Raw genomic sequence first — 20,565 nt, forward strand, 5'->3', positions numbered from 1 at the left:
TCCTGCGGACTTCACCCTCTTCCCGAAGATGAAAATCCAACTCGTGGTTTTGACACTGTTGTGGTGATCCGGCACGAATCGCAAAAAATGCTTGACATGCTTTAAAAAGAAGATTTCCAGGACACATTCCAGAAGTGACTTTAACACTGAGTTTATAACATTGTATTGTTGTGCAAGGGGACTATTTTGAAGGTGATGGTGTGATAAATAAAGTACTTTTTTATAAACAGATGTTTTTTTGATACCACCTTGTTTATGTGCAAAAAAAAAAAAAAAAAAAAAAAAATTACAAAATTATGTCAGTCACTTAGAATGCAAAAACCAGGCTTGTGCAAAATAATGCAAGCCGGCCATGTAGGTGAGTGACGGACATTACGATTAAGTAAACACCATGCAATCTGTGGGTAGTTGAGGGTTTTAAGGGCTTTCAAGGTTGGGGGTTCAAGCCATGGTATCACCAAGCAGCCACTCTTGGGGCCCCTTACCCTTTCTGTTTAAGGGGTGCTGCATCATGGCTAACCCCAGCTTTCTAACATCACTGGGATATGCGAAGAAAGAATTGTACTGTGCTGTAAAGTACATATGACATTTATGAAGCACCTTTCTTAAATGTAGAATTAAAGAGCACAACATGCCACATCGTGAATAACATTATAATGGCCACAGCAGTTTATAAGTCCTTTTTTTATCCTGCCTTTTGTTTTTCACATGCTTTTCTGCTTTGGCCAGTGGCCGCTCGTGTTTTTCGTATTTTTTGAGTTGAGTTTTGAGTTTTGAAGTTGATCTTAAAAGGCATACTGAAATGGGCCTCCCTTGTATAAAATTGCACCAGACGCACATTAAGGTGCATTATGGGTGTCCTGCTGACCTGAATCACCCTGGATAATATGAAATTTCAGGATGTTTAAAAAGTGGCCCCCACACAGCGAGGCTACACATAATATTGCGTATGTGTGTGCGCTCGTGTGTGTTTGTACGCATTTACTTAAATCCCAGCTAAAAGTGGTTGACTATGATTGAAGTGGCTTCATGCATGTTCGGCTTGTGCCTCTCTGTTTTGTCTCCGTGATTGCTGAAGAATAATCCTGTAAATATGCTCCAATTACGCTTGCAAATATAGTCATTTGCATTCAGCCAGCCTTCCATGAAGTGCCTGAGGGTGGGGGCGGTGGAGGGGGTCGGGGTAGTAGTTGCTCTTGTTCATTTAGCCTAACCTAAGAAGAAAAACACTCAATAACCACCTTGATAAAGATTTTTTTTTTTCGCCTCGCTTGATGGAAGCCTGCGCGACACTAATTTTCCACAACGTGTTTGTCTTGATTGAATGTTTTTAGCCTGATCATTATTCGTCATCGACTATATGATGGAGCACAGCCCCGAGCAGTCTGTCACGCGCCCGTGCTGATTAGCCTCCCATCTGATTGTTGTAACCTTTAGCTTGAGTCACTTACAGAGCTGGAGTATTTTGCGCATCTGATAATGCCTAGTAACATTTCGGTGTTTTCGCCCGCGCGCGCCGCCGCTACAGCGTTTCCCTGACCCGAGTGGTGTCAAGCTGACATTTCCCTTCGACTGTGTACGCTGATTGTCTTTTTTGTTTTACTCATTTACCAGAAACATCTGCAGAATGTTTCAGCACCGCTGACATTTCTCCGAGACGCCGCACGCCATCGCTGCTTTTGCCGGCTTCTCTGGCTCGACCCTCCTGCCCTTCCTCTCACCATTTTGCTGTCAATGATTCATTCAACTCTCTTTCTTTTTTCTTTTTAGCTCTCCCACTACTAACACAAAAGCTGTAAAAGGTAGATTTGTCATTGTTTATTGTCCTAAAGTCCTTTTAACATTAGTTATTTTGTGGCGTGTGAATCATTTTGACATTGTCCGGAAATAGAAAATTAGCCTATTAATAAAACTGATATCTAATCTCTCGGACGGCAAAGAAATGATTTATTAATGAAATTACACAGATGATCATTATTGAGTATTTCTGTGTCAACTGTTATTACATTTATTTTTTTAATATATATTTTAGGGACGTTTTAATATGCTTTATAATTTGCTTATATATATATATATATATATATATATATATATATATATATATATATATATATATATATAAAATTATTATAATTTTTTTATTCATCCTTTCTGTTTTAAACTAACTGCACTATATTAGAGCTCTACTTTGGTTCGGCTTTTTTTCTTTTCTTTTTCATTAAACCTAAGAGTAAATAGAAGCCCACGAAAATGAACACACGAGATAAGATCGCCTTCATTTTTCAAGATTGAAAGATTTTTCTGGCATTTGCTCTTTTCTCTTTCTCTCTTTCTCTCTCTCTCTCTCTCTCTCTCTCTCTCTGTCTTTTGAAATATCATTCATAATCATGTCTTTACGATGCCTACATGATTATTCGCATATTATAAAGAAAATGATTATTCCTACAGTATTTAATACATGACGTTTTAATCACATGGCATGCGGCAGAAATGTGATGTAGTGGACTTTGTTCAAATGATCAGTGCAATCAGCTAATTATTCTGTTAAACAGAAACAGAAATAATGCCTGTGAAGAAAAATTCTCCAATGCAATATACTAATATCGGCATATACAATTATACTTTTAAGTTTTTATATGATTTTTGTATTTATTTTATTTCAGATTATATGCCGTTTTTAAGCAGCATAATATTGTACTAGCATGTAGTGGAGGTAAAGAGAGTTTCTGATAGGGTGATGAACGTGAAGCTGGAAGTTGAAGGGTTGATGATAAATGTCATCAGTGCTTATGCTCCACAAGTGGGTTGTGAGAAGAAAAAATTCTGGAGTGAGTTAGATGAAGAGGTAGAAGGTGTACCTAGGAATGAAAGATTGCTGATTGGGGCAGACGTTAATGGGCATATAGGTGAAGGGAACAGAGGTGATGATGAGGTGATGGGTAGGTATGGTCTGAAGGGGAGGAATGTGGAAGGGCAGATGGTGGTAGATTTTGGGAAAAGGATGGAAATGAAAGTGGTGAACGCTTATTTTCAGAAGTAGGAGGATCATAGGGTGACGTATAAGAGTGGAGCAAGGTGCACACAGGTGGACTATGTTCTATGTAGGAGATGCAACCTGAAGGAGATTGGAGACTGTAAGGTGTTGGCAGGGGGACAGTGTAGCTAGACAGCATCAGATGGTGGTCTGTAGAATGTTTTTTGAGGTATAGAAGAAGAAGAGGAGGAAAGTAAGGGCTGAAAGAAGAATAAGATGGTGGAAACTAAAGGAGGAAGACTGTAGTGTGAGATTCAGGGAAGAGGTCAGACAGGGGTTTGGTGGTGGTGAGGCGGTGCTGGATGATTGGGCAACTACTGGAGAAGTGATAAGAGAGACAGCTAGAAAAGTACTTGGTGTGACATCTGGTCGGCAAAACAGAAAAAGAATTGGAATCGACAGAGAAATGAGAAAAGTAGGCTGGAGTACAAGAAGATGAGGTGAAGAGCAGGTGAAGAGGGATGTGGCGAAAGCCAAGGAAAAGGCATATGTGAAGTTGGACACTAAGGAAGGAGAAAAGGATTTGTAGCGATTGGCTAAGCAGAGAGACCGAGCTGGAACGGATGTGCTGCATTTTGAGCAGCTGATGAAGGAGGAACAATGAGAGAGAGAGAAGGTTGGATGGTGTGGAGATGAGGAAGCAGGAAGTGAATAGGATTAGGAAGGAGGAAGTGAGAGTAGCGATTAAGAGGTGGAGGAGTGGAAAGTCAGTTGGACCAGATGACATACCGGTAGAAGCATGGAGATGTTTAGGAGAGATGGCAGTGGAGTTTGTAACAAGATTGTTTAACAGGATTTTGGAAGGTGAGAGGATGCCTGAGGAATGGAGAAGGAGTGTGCTGGTACCGATCTTTAAGAACAAGGGAGATGTGCAGAGGAGTTGTGGTATTGTATGAGGAAGTCAGGTGTGGCAGAGAAGTATGTGAGGGTGGTGCAGGACATGTATGAGGACAGTGTGACAGCAGTGAAGTGTGCAGTAGGAACGCCAGACTGGCTTAAGGTAGAGGTTGTACTGCATCAAGGATCCGCTCTGAGCCCTTTCCTGTTTGCAGTGGTGATGGACAAGTTGACGGACGAGGTCAGGCAGGACTCTCCATGGACTATGATGTTTGTGGATGTCAGTAGGAGTAAGACAGAGTACATTGTGATTTGTGGTGAGAGTAGGGAGCAGGTTGAGAAGAGCCTGGAGAGGTGGAGTGCAGCTGGAGAGAAGGGAATGAAAGTCAGTAGGAGTAAGACAGAGTACATGTGTGTGAATGAGAGGGAGGGCAGTGGAGTGGTGCGGTTGCAGGGAGAAGATGTGGAGAAGGTGGAGAAGTTCAGGTACCTGGGATCAACAGTGCAAAGTAATGGAGAGTGTGTTAGAAAAGTGATGAAAAGAGTGCAGGCAGGGTGGAGTGGGTGGAGAAGAGTGGCAGGAGTGATTTGTGATAGAAGAGTATCTGCAAGAGTAAAAGGTAAAGTTTATAGGACTGTGGTGAGACCTGCGATGTTGTATGGTTTATAGACAGTGGCATTGAGTAAAAGACAGGAGGTGGAGCTCGAGGTAGCAGAGCTGATAATGTTGAGGTTGGGAGTGACAATGATGGACAGGATTAGAAATGAGTTTATTAGAGGGACAGAGCAGGTAGGCCCCTAATGGGAGCAACCGGAAGAAGAAGAAGAAGTAGAAGAAGAAGAAGTAGAAGAAGAAGAAGTAGAAGAAGAAGAAGATGAATCTTGTACTAGCATAGCTGCCACAAACACACAGACACACACAGACACACACACACACACACAGACACACACACACACACACACACACACACACATACATATACACACAAAACAACACACCCCCTTTCACTCTTTCTTCTGCTTTAAGACTGCATTTCCCAGCTGATTTAGCCCGTGTTAAAGGAAATCATCTTGAAGATTGGCAAGTTCTTAGCTGTCGATATTAGATATGAGATTCTACAAAAACATGTAGCTACAGAGAGCTGTATGACTTTGTGCCACTCCTTTTTAATGAGTTGTGTCACACTCCAAGGTTGTGGATTTTACACGAAGTTGGAAATTTGTTTTTTTAAAAAGGCCATAAAAATTGAGAAATAATACAGTCCACCCAGGCATAAAATTCCTTAATTATTTGGTCTAGTTGCTGGGAAATGTGGCTGAGATCTGGCAACCTGGCATTTCCACTCCACCGAGATCATTTTGTAGTTAGCAAGGATACTGCTTTTGTTAATTAGTCATTAAAAATATAATTTTATAGTATCCAAAAAATTGCTGAATGTTTAAATAAAGTAAAAATGGAAACCAAATGCACATTAGGCATATTTTGCTTTATTGTTTTATATCATATAAAAGTTTGATGGCCCCGCCATCAATTCATATTTTATCTACTGTATCTCTATTTTAACTCAAGTACATGGTTTGTGTACTTTAGAAACCACTGGTGGCTCAGCAATCAAAAGGTTAGAAATCTAAATTGTATACGATAATAAACAATAAAGCTAAATTATACAGAAAGAATACAGCTTTTGTTGTTTAATCATTTTTAATCTAATTGTATTTATTATTACTATTATAATTATAATAACTGGTGAAGGTTTAAATCAATCAAAAATGGAAACCAAATGCACAAAATTTATATTGTATTAATTTTTAGAAAAAATAAAATAATAAAATGTTTTATTGCTGACCTATAATTCACTTATTATATATAATATTTTTTTCCTTTCCTATATATAAAAACACTAGATATGTGTATTGTAATATAGTTTTCATACAGCTTGTTGTGTCTCAGATAATTCTTGTATAAGAAGTGAAATAGGAGCATGAGGCTTTCATCTTCTGAATAGTTATTAAGCCATCACAGTGCTGCACTTTCTTTTAAAGTTCAGATTAAAGCAAACATTTCTGTTTTTCTTCACAATTCGAAGGTTGAAACTTCTCGGCTTCATGAACATGAGACAGAAGAGCTTGAAATGCAACAGATACAATTAACCAAGCTTGCACTAAATACTGTTCATATCAACCTTTGTGCCATTCACAACCACATACGCCTTTACATTAGTGCATTGATGTATCAGGAGGCCGTGGATAATGAGATAAATAAATCCAATTTTTTTTTTTTCCCGCCCAAGTTAGCTGGACGAATTCATACCAGCGACACACGAAATAAAATTTAAAAAACATACAAAAATGTGGAGAAAGAAATTCTCCCGCTCTTTATTATTCTGTTTGTGTAGCTTGGCACATCTCTCTGTGGTTTACCTTGCTGGCTCTGGTTATTGCTTGCTTTGTCTATTTATTGGTTTTGATATTTTCATTTTGGATGCATTGGTTCACTTCCAACCTCAGCTCATAGTCAATTCAGCTGAGTTTGCGTACAGCTGTGTGATCTGAACAGGACAAATGGCACAATAAATGCAGTCAGATCCATAAGCATTACAGGTTTTTGGTGCTTTCGCCCATGTATTTCACCAACATTTATGAGTGATGCAACTGATACAATATAGGGCCAAAATTATTTTTTTTGCAGTAATTTCTGGTCTGTCACTGCAGTGTAACCACAAAGTTGGAAGCACACAATTGTTTAGGATGTTTTTGAATGTAGTAGCATTTAATTTTTCCCTTTATTTGAACTAGGAGGCTCCTGAACCCGTGCACAAAGCCAGTTTTTATAAATATATAGACATGGGTTGGAGTGGAAGATCCTGCTATAGAGCTGTGATCTCAACTGAACCCTTTTTTTGCACCCCAAGCCTCCTCACCCTATGTCAGTTCCTGACTTTACTAATACCTTTGTGGAACATTAAATAGGGACTAAATGTGGAATGGGATTTAAAAAAACAAAAACAAAAAAAAACAGCAATACAAATCGTATGGTCAGGTTTCCACATACTTTTAGCTGTAATTCGATGGGTTTAACAAAAGTTATGCATTATCTGTTTTTTATGCCAGTTTTATATGCAGTACTTCCATTATTACAGTTTTAAAAGTAATTGGAAAAACTAACATAATTAGTCAGAAAGTGACTATAACAGCAGCTCGGTTAAATAATGCCATCTATAATTGAAATCACAGGTTTGTATAAATGCATTAATAGTATTATTAGTGAGTTTCATTTGCATTTAATGAAGAAATGGCAACATTTTCAGTCATTTGCTCACCACAGAAAAGTGGACTTTCAAGTCAAGTCAAGAGGCTTTTTATTGCCATTGCTACTATCCACAGTGGTGCACAGTACAGTGTAAAAATAAGGCCAACGTTCCTTCAGAACCCTGGTGCTACACTAAACAACATAAAGCTACAACACACAACATAAAGCTAAACAAAGTGCAAAGTGCATTTCACTCTGTGGCACCTTGTGGCTGGTCAGGGAACCACTTTATTTAATAGCTGTAAATGTAAGCAATCAAAGGAACTTGTCTCATTGACTTTTTACAACATTAAATGTGATCACATAGTTATAGTAATAATGAAACACTTTCTGACACTTTTACAGGAAAATAATAAAAAAAATTTGTCAGGTCGCAGCACATCACACTGTTGTCAAATGTCTTGTTTGTTATAAAAGAGATGGTCATAGCGACTAAACTTTGATTCGTTTCAGCTTAAGACCTCCACAGGTCATGGTGCATGCAATGCGATTGTGTGTACACTTTTTAGGCCTCAAGCTTTAGGAACTTGAATTTGATTAGTTCTCCACACTGTAGGCATGCAGATTTTAGTTTAAGTACCATCACATAATTAGTGTTTTAAAGCAAATTATTGTGGCTGGAATCCACATGTTGTTTTTGTTTAATGCATTGAACAGTTCTACTGTGCCTCAGATTCCACAATATGGTGTTCTGCAGCACATCCACTACAAGGTTGTTTAATCTGGGATGCTTCTCTGCCCAACATAGTTAAAAAGAGTGCATATTTGCGTTAATGTGGCCCTCTGAGCCAGTCTGGTCATTTCCTTCTGACCTCTCTTTATTAACACGTTGTTTTCCATCACAGAACTGACACTTACTGAGGGTTTTTTGCACATTCTATGGAAACACTAGAGAAATGAATAGTTTTTAAACCAGTCCAACAACCATACCACAGATCACATTTTCACCTATTCAGATAAAATGAACATTGACTGAAGCTCTTTATCTACAATAAATGTATGCATTGCACATTGATGTGTGTTTATGCATAATTATTTTGCACCTACAGTTTCTGTTCTTAACGCACTGCCACTGCATGAACGAGGTGCTACACGTTAGTGTTCTCACTGTCGCTGTTCATACCGCTGTGATTCTTTCCATCTCGTCCCTGCATCTTTCTCATCCCGACACATGGGCATATTAGGGGCTTTATTTCCAGGACTGAGCGGACGCGGTGATAAATTCGTGACATTAGTGTCGTGTCAGCACGTCTGGGCCAGCGGTGTGTCCTTTTTTGGAGGTCACTAATGCCATCTGGATGCGTTTCTCCCTTCGCTTGTCACAATCGAGTACAGGCAAGCTAATTAGTGCAGCCATATAGAAGACAGTTAGTTCAGATCCTCGAGGTTTTTTTTTTCTTCCAATCTCCAATGTTATTTACAGATCTATCCGTATATTCATGCAAAGGAAATCGTGACAGATGTATCTGGCTCGGATTCAAGATCCGACTTGGCCCATTTACAGTGCTAAAATTGTTTTCCTGTCTTCTGCAGGATAAATTATGTTTAACAGTGTCTGTTCTACCCGAAACATTTTGTCCATCCTTTGATACAACCGAGGTCCATCTTACGTCACGCACGTCACCTATAATTAACCACTCTGACTCTCAGCATGGCATCAAACTATTTTTGTTCGTAATGCTTTCGGCCGAAATCTCCTGCAAACAGGGGGAAACGATCTTAACGGATCAACACTAAGATTGTTGTATACTAGCAACCAAATTGCTGTTTCACTCTGCCTTTTTTTTCCAACATAGACACCTTACATCACTTTGCTGACTCACTCAGCACATATTTTATAAATATCTTTTCCACCTACGTCTCCTCCTAAACACTAACTAGTGAACACTAACTAACACACACGCATTAACCCACCTTCATGCAAATCTACGAAACAACATCAGACCGGAATGGATTCTGCCTTATATGGATATAAAAGCAAACAGGAAATGGGTTATGATCCCTATTGTTGCATTTGTTTTTTTCCTCTCCATTCTTTTTTTTTTGTGTCCCTCTGCCTTCTCTTTCTCTCTGTCAATATTTTTTTGTTGTATATTTTTGTCTCTCTCCCTCTTCTGTATATCAAATTGTCCTCTTTTCATTTCTCTCTTTCATGCTTTGTTGTTTTCTTTCTCTTTCTATGCCTAACATCTGTCTGTTGTATTACTATTTTTCGCTTTCTGGTCATCTTTGTGTGTTTTGCTCATTCTGCTGTTTTTCTTGTTTTGTATTTCTGTATTTTTTTCTGACTGTTTCTTATTCTGACTCTTTCTCTATATATATTTGTGTCCATCTTTATTCCTCTTTCCAACAATATTTATTTTCTTCTGTTTTTTTTTCAAAATTCTGTTTCTTTTCGTCTGTCTGTTTTCCTCTTCCCATTTTATTTCTCTCTAACAATTTCCTGTTTGTCAATTCCCTCACTATTGGTCTCAATCTTTATTTCTCATCCTTATGTCTGTCTGTTTCTTTCTCTGCCTCTTTTCCTCTCCACTATAATTCCTGATCACTGTTTCCTTTGCCTTTATAACTGTCTCGGTATTTCTTCTTCGTTTTATCCCTGTATTTCCTTTCGCACATCTTTCAATTTCTCTACCGTCTCTTTTTATCTATCCCTCTTAAATCATTGTCACGGTCTCCCTTCATGTATTCTTTATATCATTCTTGACTTCTTTCTCCATCCATTTCTCCCTATCTCTATCTCCATCTCTTTGCCTCTATTTTTTCTCTGTCTCTCTATATCTCACTATTTCTCTCTCTCTCTCTTTTTTTGCTCTGACCTTTCGGTGCACTCTCAGGTCACCATATCTGTGGACGGCTTGCTGACGACTACAGGCTACACTCAGGAGGACTACACCATGCTGGGTTCAGATGACTTCTTCTATGTGGGAGGCAGTCCAAACACGGCTGACCTTCCTGGCTCTCCGGTCAGCAACAACTTCATGGGCTGCCTGAAAGACGTGAGTACAGCCTCAGTAACTAATAACCAGCAATAACAAATAATCACCCTGTTATAATAATAATAATAATAATCCTGTAGTGTATAAATTGATAAGTAGGTGACTAATAGAAAAGATCAGGTATACACACAATATTTATGCAAATATATCGTTTAGCAATATCCAAGAAAAAAAGATATTAGTCATGTTTGTTTTTAGGTTGTTTATCCTCCATCTTTCCGAGATGGTTCAAGAACACAAGGATGAATTTGAAGATTTATATGGAAGTAAAATTTGTAAAGCTGACCGCAAAAAATATGAATGTATGTGCATGATGTATGTGATGAAAATAGCATAATGCAATTTTAATTCAAGATGGTATGAGGAAGAAACCTTGAAAGGAACCAGACTTCAAAAGGGAATCCGTTCACATCTGGGTGACACCCAATGTTCGTTCATTGTACGAGGGGCCTTTAGGTCAGAGCAGGATTTTTTTTTTAAATAAAAGAACAAATTTCAAGAAGTGGAAACTGCTACATACACTTATCCCATCTAATGCCTTTAAAGATTCGGCATAAAAACTTACTTCCTGGTTTGACATGAATTTCTTTATTGTTTTGTTTTCTACCTGTTTCCTGTATTCTGTTTTATCAGTTTTTTACTGATAAACACTTGGATTCAAAATTATTCATGGCCATTACAGCCTCGAGGCAATGCAGAAAGCTGTTGATATTAATAACAGTCTAAGTCTATCTTCCTGGTTCTTGAGTTTAACCCTAAACTGTAACCAAATGGATCTTTAGGCTGGTCATGTACAGTAGATCCTCAGTTTCCGAATAAACCTTCATTCAGAAATAGGGCATCAGGATACTGTTGATCAGGCAGGTCGAAAAGAAGAAGGAGACATGATCATTGGTATCTTAGAAGCATGTGTCGATAGAGAGAGAGAGAGAGAGAGAGAGAGAGAGAGAGAGAAATATTTTGTGTAAATATTAAATTAAATCAATGTTTTTTATATTTCATACAATTATAAGTATTTTATCTATTATAACTGTATTACTATTATTCATTTCTATATGTATTCATTATTTCTGTATTACATTTATTTTTATATGTATTCATTTATTTCATTGTATTTTGTATTGATTATTTATTTTGTCTATTTCTTTTATTCACTATTGCTCTCTAATACCAGTCTAATAGCAAAGAAATAGTTTGCATAGTTAGATATGTGGGCAAAGTGATTTGCATTCTTTGAGCGATAGATAGATAGATGGATAGATGGATAGATAGATAGATAGATAGATAGATAGATAGATAGATAGATAGATAGATAGATAGATAGACAGACAGACAGACAGACAGACAGACAGACAGACAGACAGACAGACAGACAGACTGGCATTAAACCCAGGCCTTCTTTAACAGCACTAAATGTGTGGATAAATCTGGCCTCATTTAAACAGCTTGCTCCTCTTTTAACTCTGGCCCTGAAACTCATCCAGCTGGTCCGGGCCTCATTACGGAAGAGTGAGTCGAGGAAGCATATGTGAGAAAGACAGCGATTTGGAAAGTGTCTAAACTCCAGGCCATAAAGGATAATACTCAACAAGCTTACACTGATAAGCTTAGTAATTCACCTCCCATCCGTCCTCACCCTCTGTTCCTTTTATCTGCCCTTTTCCCATTTTCCTCCGTTCCGAGCACTATTTGTCCGCTCCCGAGCGTGTCCCTTATTTATGTCATGTCCATAGCGTTGAAGTTTTCGGCTTTACTTTGCTGACAGCCAAATTAAAAATTGATTTCCTCTGGAGATTCCAGTTTGACTGGGTTGAGCTCTCCGTCTCTGTCTCGTTGACCCCCAAGGCTGTATTAATCACTCCTCAATTCTAACTGCTCAACCATAAAGCCCATACAGCAGCCCTGTTTATTCCCAAACACAAAGGACAGCAGAACTTCAGCACAGGTAAAGACATTAATATGGTTACATTAAACGTGAAACCTGCAATCGGGTAGAAATGCAAATGATTCAGATAATGGACTGGATCAATATTAGTACCCTTGGGTTAAAAAGGAACAAGGGATATTTTGAGCTTAATGTTTGACATACGTGCATAAACTCAAGATTTTGTTAAGAGCAATTCAAGAATCATAATCACTGGCTGTAGCATGAGATCAAAACAAAGGCAGGACACATTAAGTAAGGCATGATTTTGTTTACTGCATACTGTAAGTAAATATGGAGTCTGTAATTAAACCAACTATTGGCCAGCAATTACAGTGTTTCATTTATCAATGAATGACAGTTTAGAGTTATTGCTTGTACATTGTCTCCCTCACTAGCCTCCTGTTTCATCTCTTTCTATCTTTCCTTCTCAACAACTAACAAAAAAATTTAATAAAATAATGTTCATTCAGATTTTAACCGTGTTGTGCTATAAAACAGGGATAAACAGTAAAACATGCCTTAGAGACAGAGAATCCGAGAACAATTTTCAGGGTTTAGCAAAGTACAAATGAACACTATCAGGTAGCAAACAGGTGGCGGGGAATGGGCGGAGCCAGATCTAGATCAGAAACAAGAGCAGATTGGAAAGGAATAGTGATGACAAAAGATCGATGAACTACTCAACGATGAACTACTCAATTCTGTTTCCTGTACATAACCTACGGAGATTTTGCGAAGCTTCACTCATGCACATACAGTAGGAAATAAACAAATCTCTGTTTGAAGCTACTTGTTCCTTTGACTCACATTAAAGATGAACAAATCATTAATGAACGATCAATCACTGGAACGCAAACAAATACACGATATGAACTTGAAACAACAGGACATCACATGCATTTTCTATACAGAATTCGTTGAATGTTTTTCAACAATAAAAATGATAGTTTCCTAATTGATATTTTCTGAAGTCTCTGAAGAGATCAGCAGCTCTGCTTCTCGCTCTGTAATGTCTAACATGCCTGAAATAGTTGGACATTCTCCAATATTTTTAGATGAAAATGATTAGAACTTGGCTTCAAATCCCATTTTATGCGATTATTTTTTTAAATGGATGTTTGTGGTCGTTATTTTGTTGATCTGTTTTAACCTTGTGACAGAGACAACTATATTTTTGAAATTTGAAATATCCCATCCTTTTAAAAGGTGTCAATCATTTTCATCTTGTTTGTGTTTGTTCTAACTTGAAGCTTTCTAACACAGTTGGGCTGATTGGTTTAGGCCGTGGCAATTTGGGATTGGCAGCTTTAACATGCCTTTTAGGACACAGACGAGTTGCCGGGCTTTGTGAAGCCACCGCTCGTAATTGCATTTTCTCATGTTCTCTCTCCTTGAGCTGGCACCTTTTATTCGGCTTCTACCTCTGCTTTTATTCTTCTGTCACAGGCACTGACAGGTAATGTAGTGGGCTTGTGTTATTTCCAGAGACACTCAAGTTCACACCCAGCAACAAAACGCCAGTCTTCATCATAGAACAGAGGCTCATGTAAAAATGAAAAGCATGTTATTCTGCGTCTGGCCGAGGCTGTTTCCTCACCTGGCCAAAGAAATAGCGTGGACACCTGAGAGAAACCTCTCTGGCGCTAATACACAAATCCTACTGTCACAGTTACGAACCTACATGAGTTGCATAAGACTTATTGTGGATTTAGCATTATTTTATGGTTACATAGTTGCATATTAAAATTATCATAATTATAAAAAAAATAATAATAATATGGGAAAGGAGGTTTTTTTGTAACATAAATGCTCTAAAAATGTGTGAAAGTTTAATTTGACACAGATCATTTTTAAACTAAAATATTTAATAATAAAGAAAATCATCCAACTACTCTGCAAACACATATACCTGCTTGCCAATATGTACTGAAAACATAAAAACACAAACATATCGCAGGTTAATATGCAAATAAACAAGCTAGCATAAAACAACATTTTATAGCTTATTATATACACATTAGTCTACTCCCCCACATGAGATTGCAGCTTTTTGAAATATTGTGACAGAAATGACAACATAAATGTCAGACTTGTTACATCTGCTCTTCCAACAAACTATATCGTACAGAAAAAGAAATATTAATTAATTGGGAACATTTTAAACGATTTTAAAAACCCTGAATATCCCTCCCAAGTCATTCTTGGTGGAAGCACCTTTTTGCCCTTATTATTTTTGCATCATGTCTGTGTGAATAAGTCTCTATTAACTTCACACTTCTAGATTTTGGAATTTTTATCAACTTTTCTTTGTAAAAAAAAAGTTCAAGAAGTTCCTTTAATTTGTAAGGTGGATATCCTGTGTACGTTTTTTTTTAGGCCGTTAGGTCATTCCATTGATTTTTGATGGGATTGAGGCCTGGGCTCTGTCTGGGACATTCCAGGACTCTTTAATTATCCCTTTTTGAAGCCATGTTTTTGTTGATTTTGATGTGTGCTTTTGATAATTAAATATATATATATATATATATATTCAGACGGTCCCCAAGTTACGATGGTTCGACTTAACGATTTTTTGTTCACACGATGACACTAACAATATGACAAAATTGTGAAAATATTTAAAATTTCGCACAGCAGGCAAACATAGCACTATGTGCTCAACACACTACTTGTGAACCGCCACTCTTCCATGCACCCGCTTCCATATACATATATACTATAATGTTGATCAATTATGGTACTGTAAATTGCTCTGGTTTTCCTCAATTTTGTATATATATATTTTTTATTAAGAGCAAATTACTGTACTCCTGGGTAGGCTAGGCCATGTCTCCGCTTACAGTATATCTCGAACGATATTTTTAAATTGTGATGGGGTCACCAGAATGCCAAACATTATACGTAAAAGATTTCCTGCATATATGTCATAAATAATTGTATAAAGCAGAGGTGTTTCTAGATTTGAAAGAAAAACACATGGAATGTTAATATGAGTCTGTGGTATATATTTGGGATGAATTTATTTCTACATCTCCAAACACAAGCTAGACATAACGTATAACTGCGAAAACACAATTGTACACCGTACAGCGTACACCTCAGTGATGTCACACAATTGAGCATATGTTGGTACAGCATATTTTTTTTACATCATCTGCTACTTTCAGACATCTTTCAGTATATAACTTTCCACATGCTTCCCATGTGAAGAAAAGATTCAGCATTTTTTTCTTTGGTTTGTTGTTTAGCTGAAACCACATGGCTGAGTACACTGAGCTCCTAAAGTGATTCAGAATAGTGTTGTACTGACGTCTTCTCAATTAGACAGCAAGCTACATGAGATGAGAAATAGCTGTTGTAGTTGAGTCATGCTTTTAACAGCTTGTGCCGCAACCACGGCTAAATGTACAGTATGTGTGCTGTCTGGGCATTTTCAAACAGTTCTGATCGCTATTCACAAGGTGTTGAAGAATGACATTAAATTCATTATCATCTGGGCAGTAATTTGTTTGTAAAATTAAAAGTGTTTTTACTTTTAATTAGCATTTTAATTACATGTGTATATCATGATTTATTACCATCAGAATTTAGCGAACATAGTGATATAAAAAGTTTTGCTATCACCCAGCACATTGTATAGTTTCAAGCCCATTGTGAGTAAGAAGAACAATGACCCTGTGATGTGCCTCTCCAGCTCAGATAGCTTCTTCATATTCATTCCCATGGTTCTGTTATTGAAGAAACCATAAGGCGTTCAATGACAATAAAACAAGATCCATCGCCTGGGAGGAAATCCTGCTTTGTATTCCTGTGCAGATCTGGCTGCTATATTTATGTAATTTACTCATGCGTGTGGGCACTTAAGGAGAAACCGAGTATTTACTGAGTCTGAACGCTAGCCCCTCAGGCATCTATCAGCCAAAAATTGTCTTTAACATTGGAAAGCATGCTACGAAATTTCGACATCCTGTCATTGTGGATGTAGCGGACTAAAAAACATCCTGTTCTCTCTCTCTCCTTCAGGTGGTCTACACTAATAATGAGTTTAGACTGGAGCTTTCTCGGCTGGCCGAGCTGCGGGACCCTAAAGTGGCCCTACACGGTGACCTGACCTTCCGCTGTGAGGATGTGGCTGCCCTTGATCCGATCAGCTTCGATACATCGGCTGCCTTCATCAGCCTGCCTCACTGGAGCGGAAAGAAAACCGGATCAATCTCTTTTGACTTTCGCACCACAGAGCCCAACGGCCTGCTGCTGTTCAGTCACGGGCACATGCAAGGTTCACGCGAGCACAGACCCAGGGTTGATTTTTTCGCCATGGAACTGCTGGACGGCTTCCTGTACCTCCTAATGGACATGGGCTCAGGCAGTGTTAAATTAAAGTCCAGTAACAAGAAGGTGAACAATGGCGAGTGGTGTCATGTGGACTTCCAGCGAGAAGGACGCAAAGGTAAGACGCAGCACTGGTTACAGGAAACATGGCCTGCTGCTAGTACTGAACCAAACATTATACTGTATATAAATATAGTTTTCTCGAATACCAAGGCTCAAAAACATCCTACTTCCTGCTTCTTTTTCAGAAATCGCAGGGAAGCTTCTTCAAAATCTAGTTTAGATTATTTAATTTTTTTTGCTCACATAGCAATCGTATGCTATCACCTTGTGACCGTGATACCACCTGCATAGCCAATAAAAAGTCCTCACTACAGCATGCTCATGCTGTTCCTATTCTCGTCTTGCCAGGGAGTAGAGCAAGGCAGATTAAAAAATCTGACTATAGCACTATAATCCTAGGATTTTTGCTAATCTCGGTATTGCTTTTGTTAAATCTGCACTGTCAGATAGAGACTGCTGATGCATGCTCAGAGTGACAATAATTGTAATATCTGACTCATTTTTCGCCACAGCCGACTGTATCACTGAACAAGAAGCAGTATATTGTTCGATTTGGCTCAGAGCAGCATGGGCGGTGCAGGCTCAGAGTAACTAATCCTATTACCCTAAACATGTCCATAAACTTGAGTCTGTTCAGTGGATCGGCTTAATTGATTTGGTTCAATTAAAAGATTTGTTCAAGCTGAAATGTACAGTCTGACCATGCAGCCATACAGTGATTTTACATTTACACTTACAGCATTTAGCAGCCGTCCTTATCCAGAGAAGTTTACAAATGTGCTTTGAATCTCTATCAATGAATAAATCAACACTGGTTCACTAGATTACTGAAAACTCTGTTGAGAGAAATTAAAACACACTTTTTTTTTATATAAACAAAGACATAAAACAAACAGGGACAAATCCTTTGTAAACAAGTGAACAAACATGATTGGTTGTCATCATACTGTAGATCTAAAATATTTAATTAGATACATTTCCAGTGCTATAGTGTTACACTGATCAGGCATTACATTGTGTTGGTCTCCCTTTTTACTACCAAAAGAGTCCTGACCCATCGAGTATTAACAACATTTACTTCTTCAGCAATTTAAACTACATTAGCTTCTCTGTTGGTCTGCCTTCGCTTCCCCACATACATCATGACCCATGACCCTGTCACCGGTTCACCACTGTTCCTTCCTTGGACCACTTTTGATAGATACTGATTACTGCAGACTGGAAACATCCCGCAAGAGCTGCAGATTTGGAAATGGATCAGTACTTGAACTTGTGTCAAACTCAATCAAATCCTCACACTTGCCCATTATTTCCTGCTTTTAACACGTCAATTTTGAAGACAATTTACTTGCTGCCTAATAATGAAGAGATTATCAGTGTTATTCACTTCACCACCCATAATGTTATAATGTCATAATTTTATGCCTGATCGGTATATATAGAATTGTCTGCTCCTCCATTAGTGGAGTGATTTACCCCTTTTTTTTTTGGTTAGCTACTGCACCAACTGTGTGGGTATCCCCTGCAACGGGGCAAAAGACCTGGTCAAACTGGTCATTGCCAAGAATCTGAGCCAGTGCCCATGTTCTATCTTCATTCTCTGGATTTTTGCAGGGAAGTGAAAGGCTTTCACACGATCTTATACCATAAACAGGGTTTTAGAGTTTTAAAATATCCCATAATAATAATAAAATGGTTTCAAATCGCCATATGTACCAGCGCAAGACTGGGGATAAAATGTTACACTTGAGATTGACGTTTTTATTTATTTATTTGTATCTTGCCCATTGCTATGGCCAGATGAATCTGTGAATTGAATTTGTTATCAGTCACATGCAGGGTCTGCATTGGGGAGCAGAGTTCAAACATGTCACACTGTGACCAAACCCAGGATTCCTGCCAAAGATACCAATGCCACGATATTTTAAAATACCTATTAAATCTGTCTGCAGATGTGCAGATGCCAATGTTCCTAGACAAGCTCTGTGTCCAATAAGGGCTCTCAAGGGTTATGCGAAAGTGATGGCCAGCTGGTGGACCAACTGTTTATGCATCGGGGAGCACCATAAGGAGCCTCACTTGTTTAACACATTGGTTGAAGAAAGGGGTTGTGCCTGCATACTTGAATATGGGTCAAGAGGTGGCTTCTTCTTTCAAATGCCATTTAACTTGTAGTGTGAATAAGGCACTTATAGATTTATGCATAATGTAAAATTTAAAAATAAAGCTCAGTGTCTTACTTCATTGTACAATTTGGCTGTACTTTCGTTATAGCCCATGTGGTTTGGGGCAGTCCCCAAACTTAGTGGAATATAGTCAATAAGTTAATATCAATATGAGCACATGAGTGATTTTTATCCTCCCTCAGTAGAATACCAGCAATTCTAATCTCTATAAAGCTATAATAATGATATTGGCACTGCTTATGAGTGCTGCTTGTTGCCTTACACATCCTTGTGATGACTTCTGGTATATGACCTCCACTGCTGCTCTAGTGGTCTGGAAAGAAAGGAAGTAGAACAAATACTTATGTACACGGTTCTATTAATGCCAGACCACCGGGGTCATTCATGCTGATGAGAATGCCTAGGTGATCAATGGGAGATAATAAGGCTCTTTATAAAAAGTCTGTGTGGTCATGGTTACAAGGTGACAAAATGTCGAACCTTAACCACCACCAGTTCTGAAGTATAGGGTACCTGTGTAGGGCCATGATCATTGACAATTTTTTGCAAGAAATACAAAAGAGAAACTCCACCAGCTCTGAAGGAAACGTCTTGGTGGTTTGGAACAAAAGAGAACAAGCTTATGTATGTTACTGAGGTCTAAATATAAGGTGTGTGATCACGGTTATGCTCACATGGTAATGACTTGATGAAACAGGTAATCCTGCATATGAAATAAAACCCTCTTCTGAAGTTTCACATTGGTTTCATGTATAAACTTCCAAACTTACCAAACTCTTAGGTGAAAAAGAGTGTAAATGCATGCATTATCCACTGATTAATCCATTTCTAATGCTTCTCTTCCTCTAGTCTTAGCCACAGACGGTCCACCCACGAACTGTCTGATGTATATTGTACATAGTGCATTTATATTAAATTTTTCCATTTCATAATTTGGCAGACGCTTTTATTCCGAGCAACTTACAAAAAAAAAAAACACGCGCCCGAAGCTACAATTATGAAAAGTACCTGATCAAACTGTAAAGGTTCATAACCTCAAAGACTTCAGTCCAGCTAATGACGGTTCATGCAAGTTTTAGAGTGGTCTAGTCGGCAACTAAAAAGCACCAGTTCAAAATTTCACTAAGTGCATGAACTCCTAAAAAAAAAAAATTATAATAATAAAAAAACCTGGTCATATATAGAACATTTAATGAGGAACATTGTAGACAAATAAAGTTTTCTCCCAAATATTGTCGGATAAATACTTATAGATGCTTGTAAATGGTCCCAGGCACTCATGGGAACAACTCAAAGCCTTTCTAGTTAAAGTCTGTCAAGGTCTATGCAGCACAATGTACCAGTTATTTTCACTCTGAGGGGGAAACAACATGTTAAACACCATAAAAGTTATCTTTTTGGAGAAAAATCTAGTCACTGGGTTAAAACCCATTTGCAACAGAATTCTGTATTTAAGGATATCCATCGAGCCTGAATACTTGAGTATGTATACAGGATCAATTCTGGGTTTGATTTCACACCAACAAAATACTTTCCGCTCTTTGAATCGATTGTGCAGTTTTACATGTCACTCCTGCTATTAAAATCCTTTAGGAGATGAGAGCTACACACTGGCACTGTCCTTATTAATGCTTATTAATTTGATGCACTGTATTATTTATTTCATTAGTGTTTTTATTGATCGATGCTGACAAAAAGGGCTCAGCTGAGCCTTTTTATACGGAAGAATCCAGCATTCACTGTATATAAGTATAGACAGTTTGAGGTTTTTAAAGCTTGTTATTCGACGCCTTGCCCTGGAAGTCTGTGGCTTTCACACTGGGTAAGATCCAAACTTAGGAAACACAGACCACTGCATGATGGAAGAGGCTGTGTTT

The 20,565-nt window shown here is 38.2% G+C and overlaps 1 protein-coding gene across 8 annotated transcripts in view; it reads left to right on the top strand.

Annotated features, from left to right (window-relative positions):
- nrxn2a (neurexin 2a) overlaps nt 1-20,565 on the top strand; it is a 399,544-nt gene that overhangs the window by 162,071 nt on the left and 216,908 nt on the right. For all 8 annotated transcript variants that reach the window (XM_046867424.1, XM_046867425.1, XM_046867418.1 and 5 more), the window contains 2 exons: nt 10,019-10,180; nt 16,131-16,557. In XM_046867424.1, the coding sequence (XP_046723380.1) occupies nt 10,019-10,180; nt 16,131-16,557 (589 nt within the window). The remainder of the gene's footprint in view (nt 1-10,018; nt 10,181-16,130; nt 16,558-20,565) is intronic.

The sequence above is a fragment of the Silurus meridionalis genome, chromosome 15, assembly GCF_014805685.1.
Source record: "Silurus meridionalis isolate SWU-2019-XX chromosome 15, ASM1480568v1, whole genome shotgun sequence".
Taxonomy (NCBI): Eukaryota; Metazoa; Chordata; class Actinopteri; order Siluriformes; family Siluridae; genus Silurus; species Silurus meridionalis.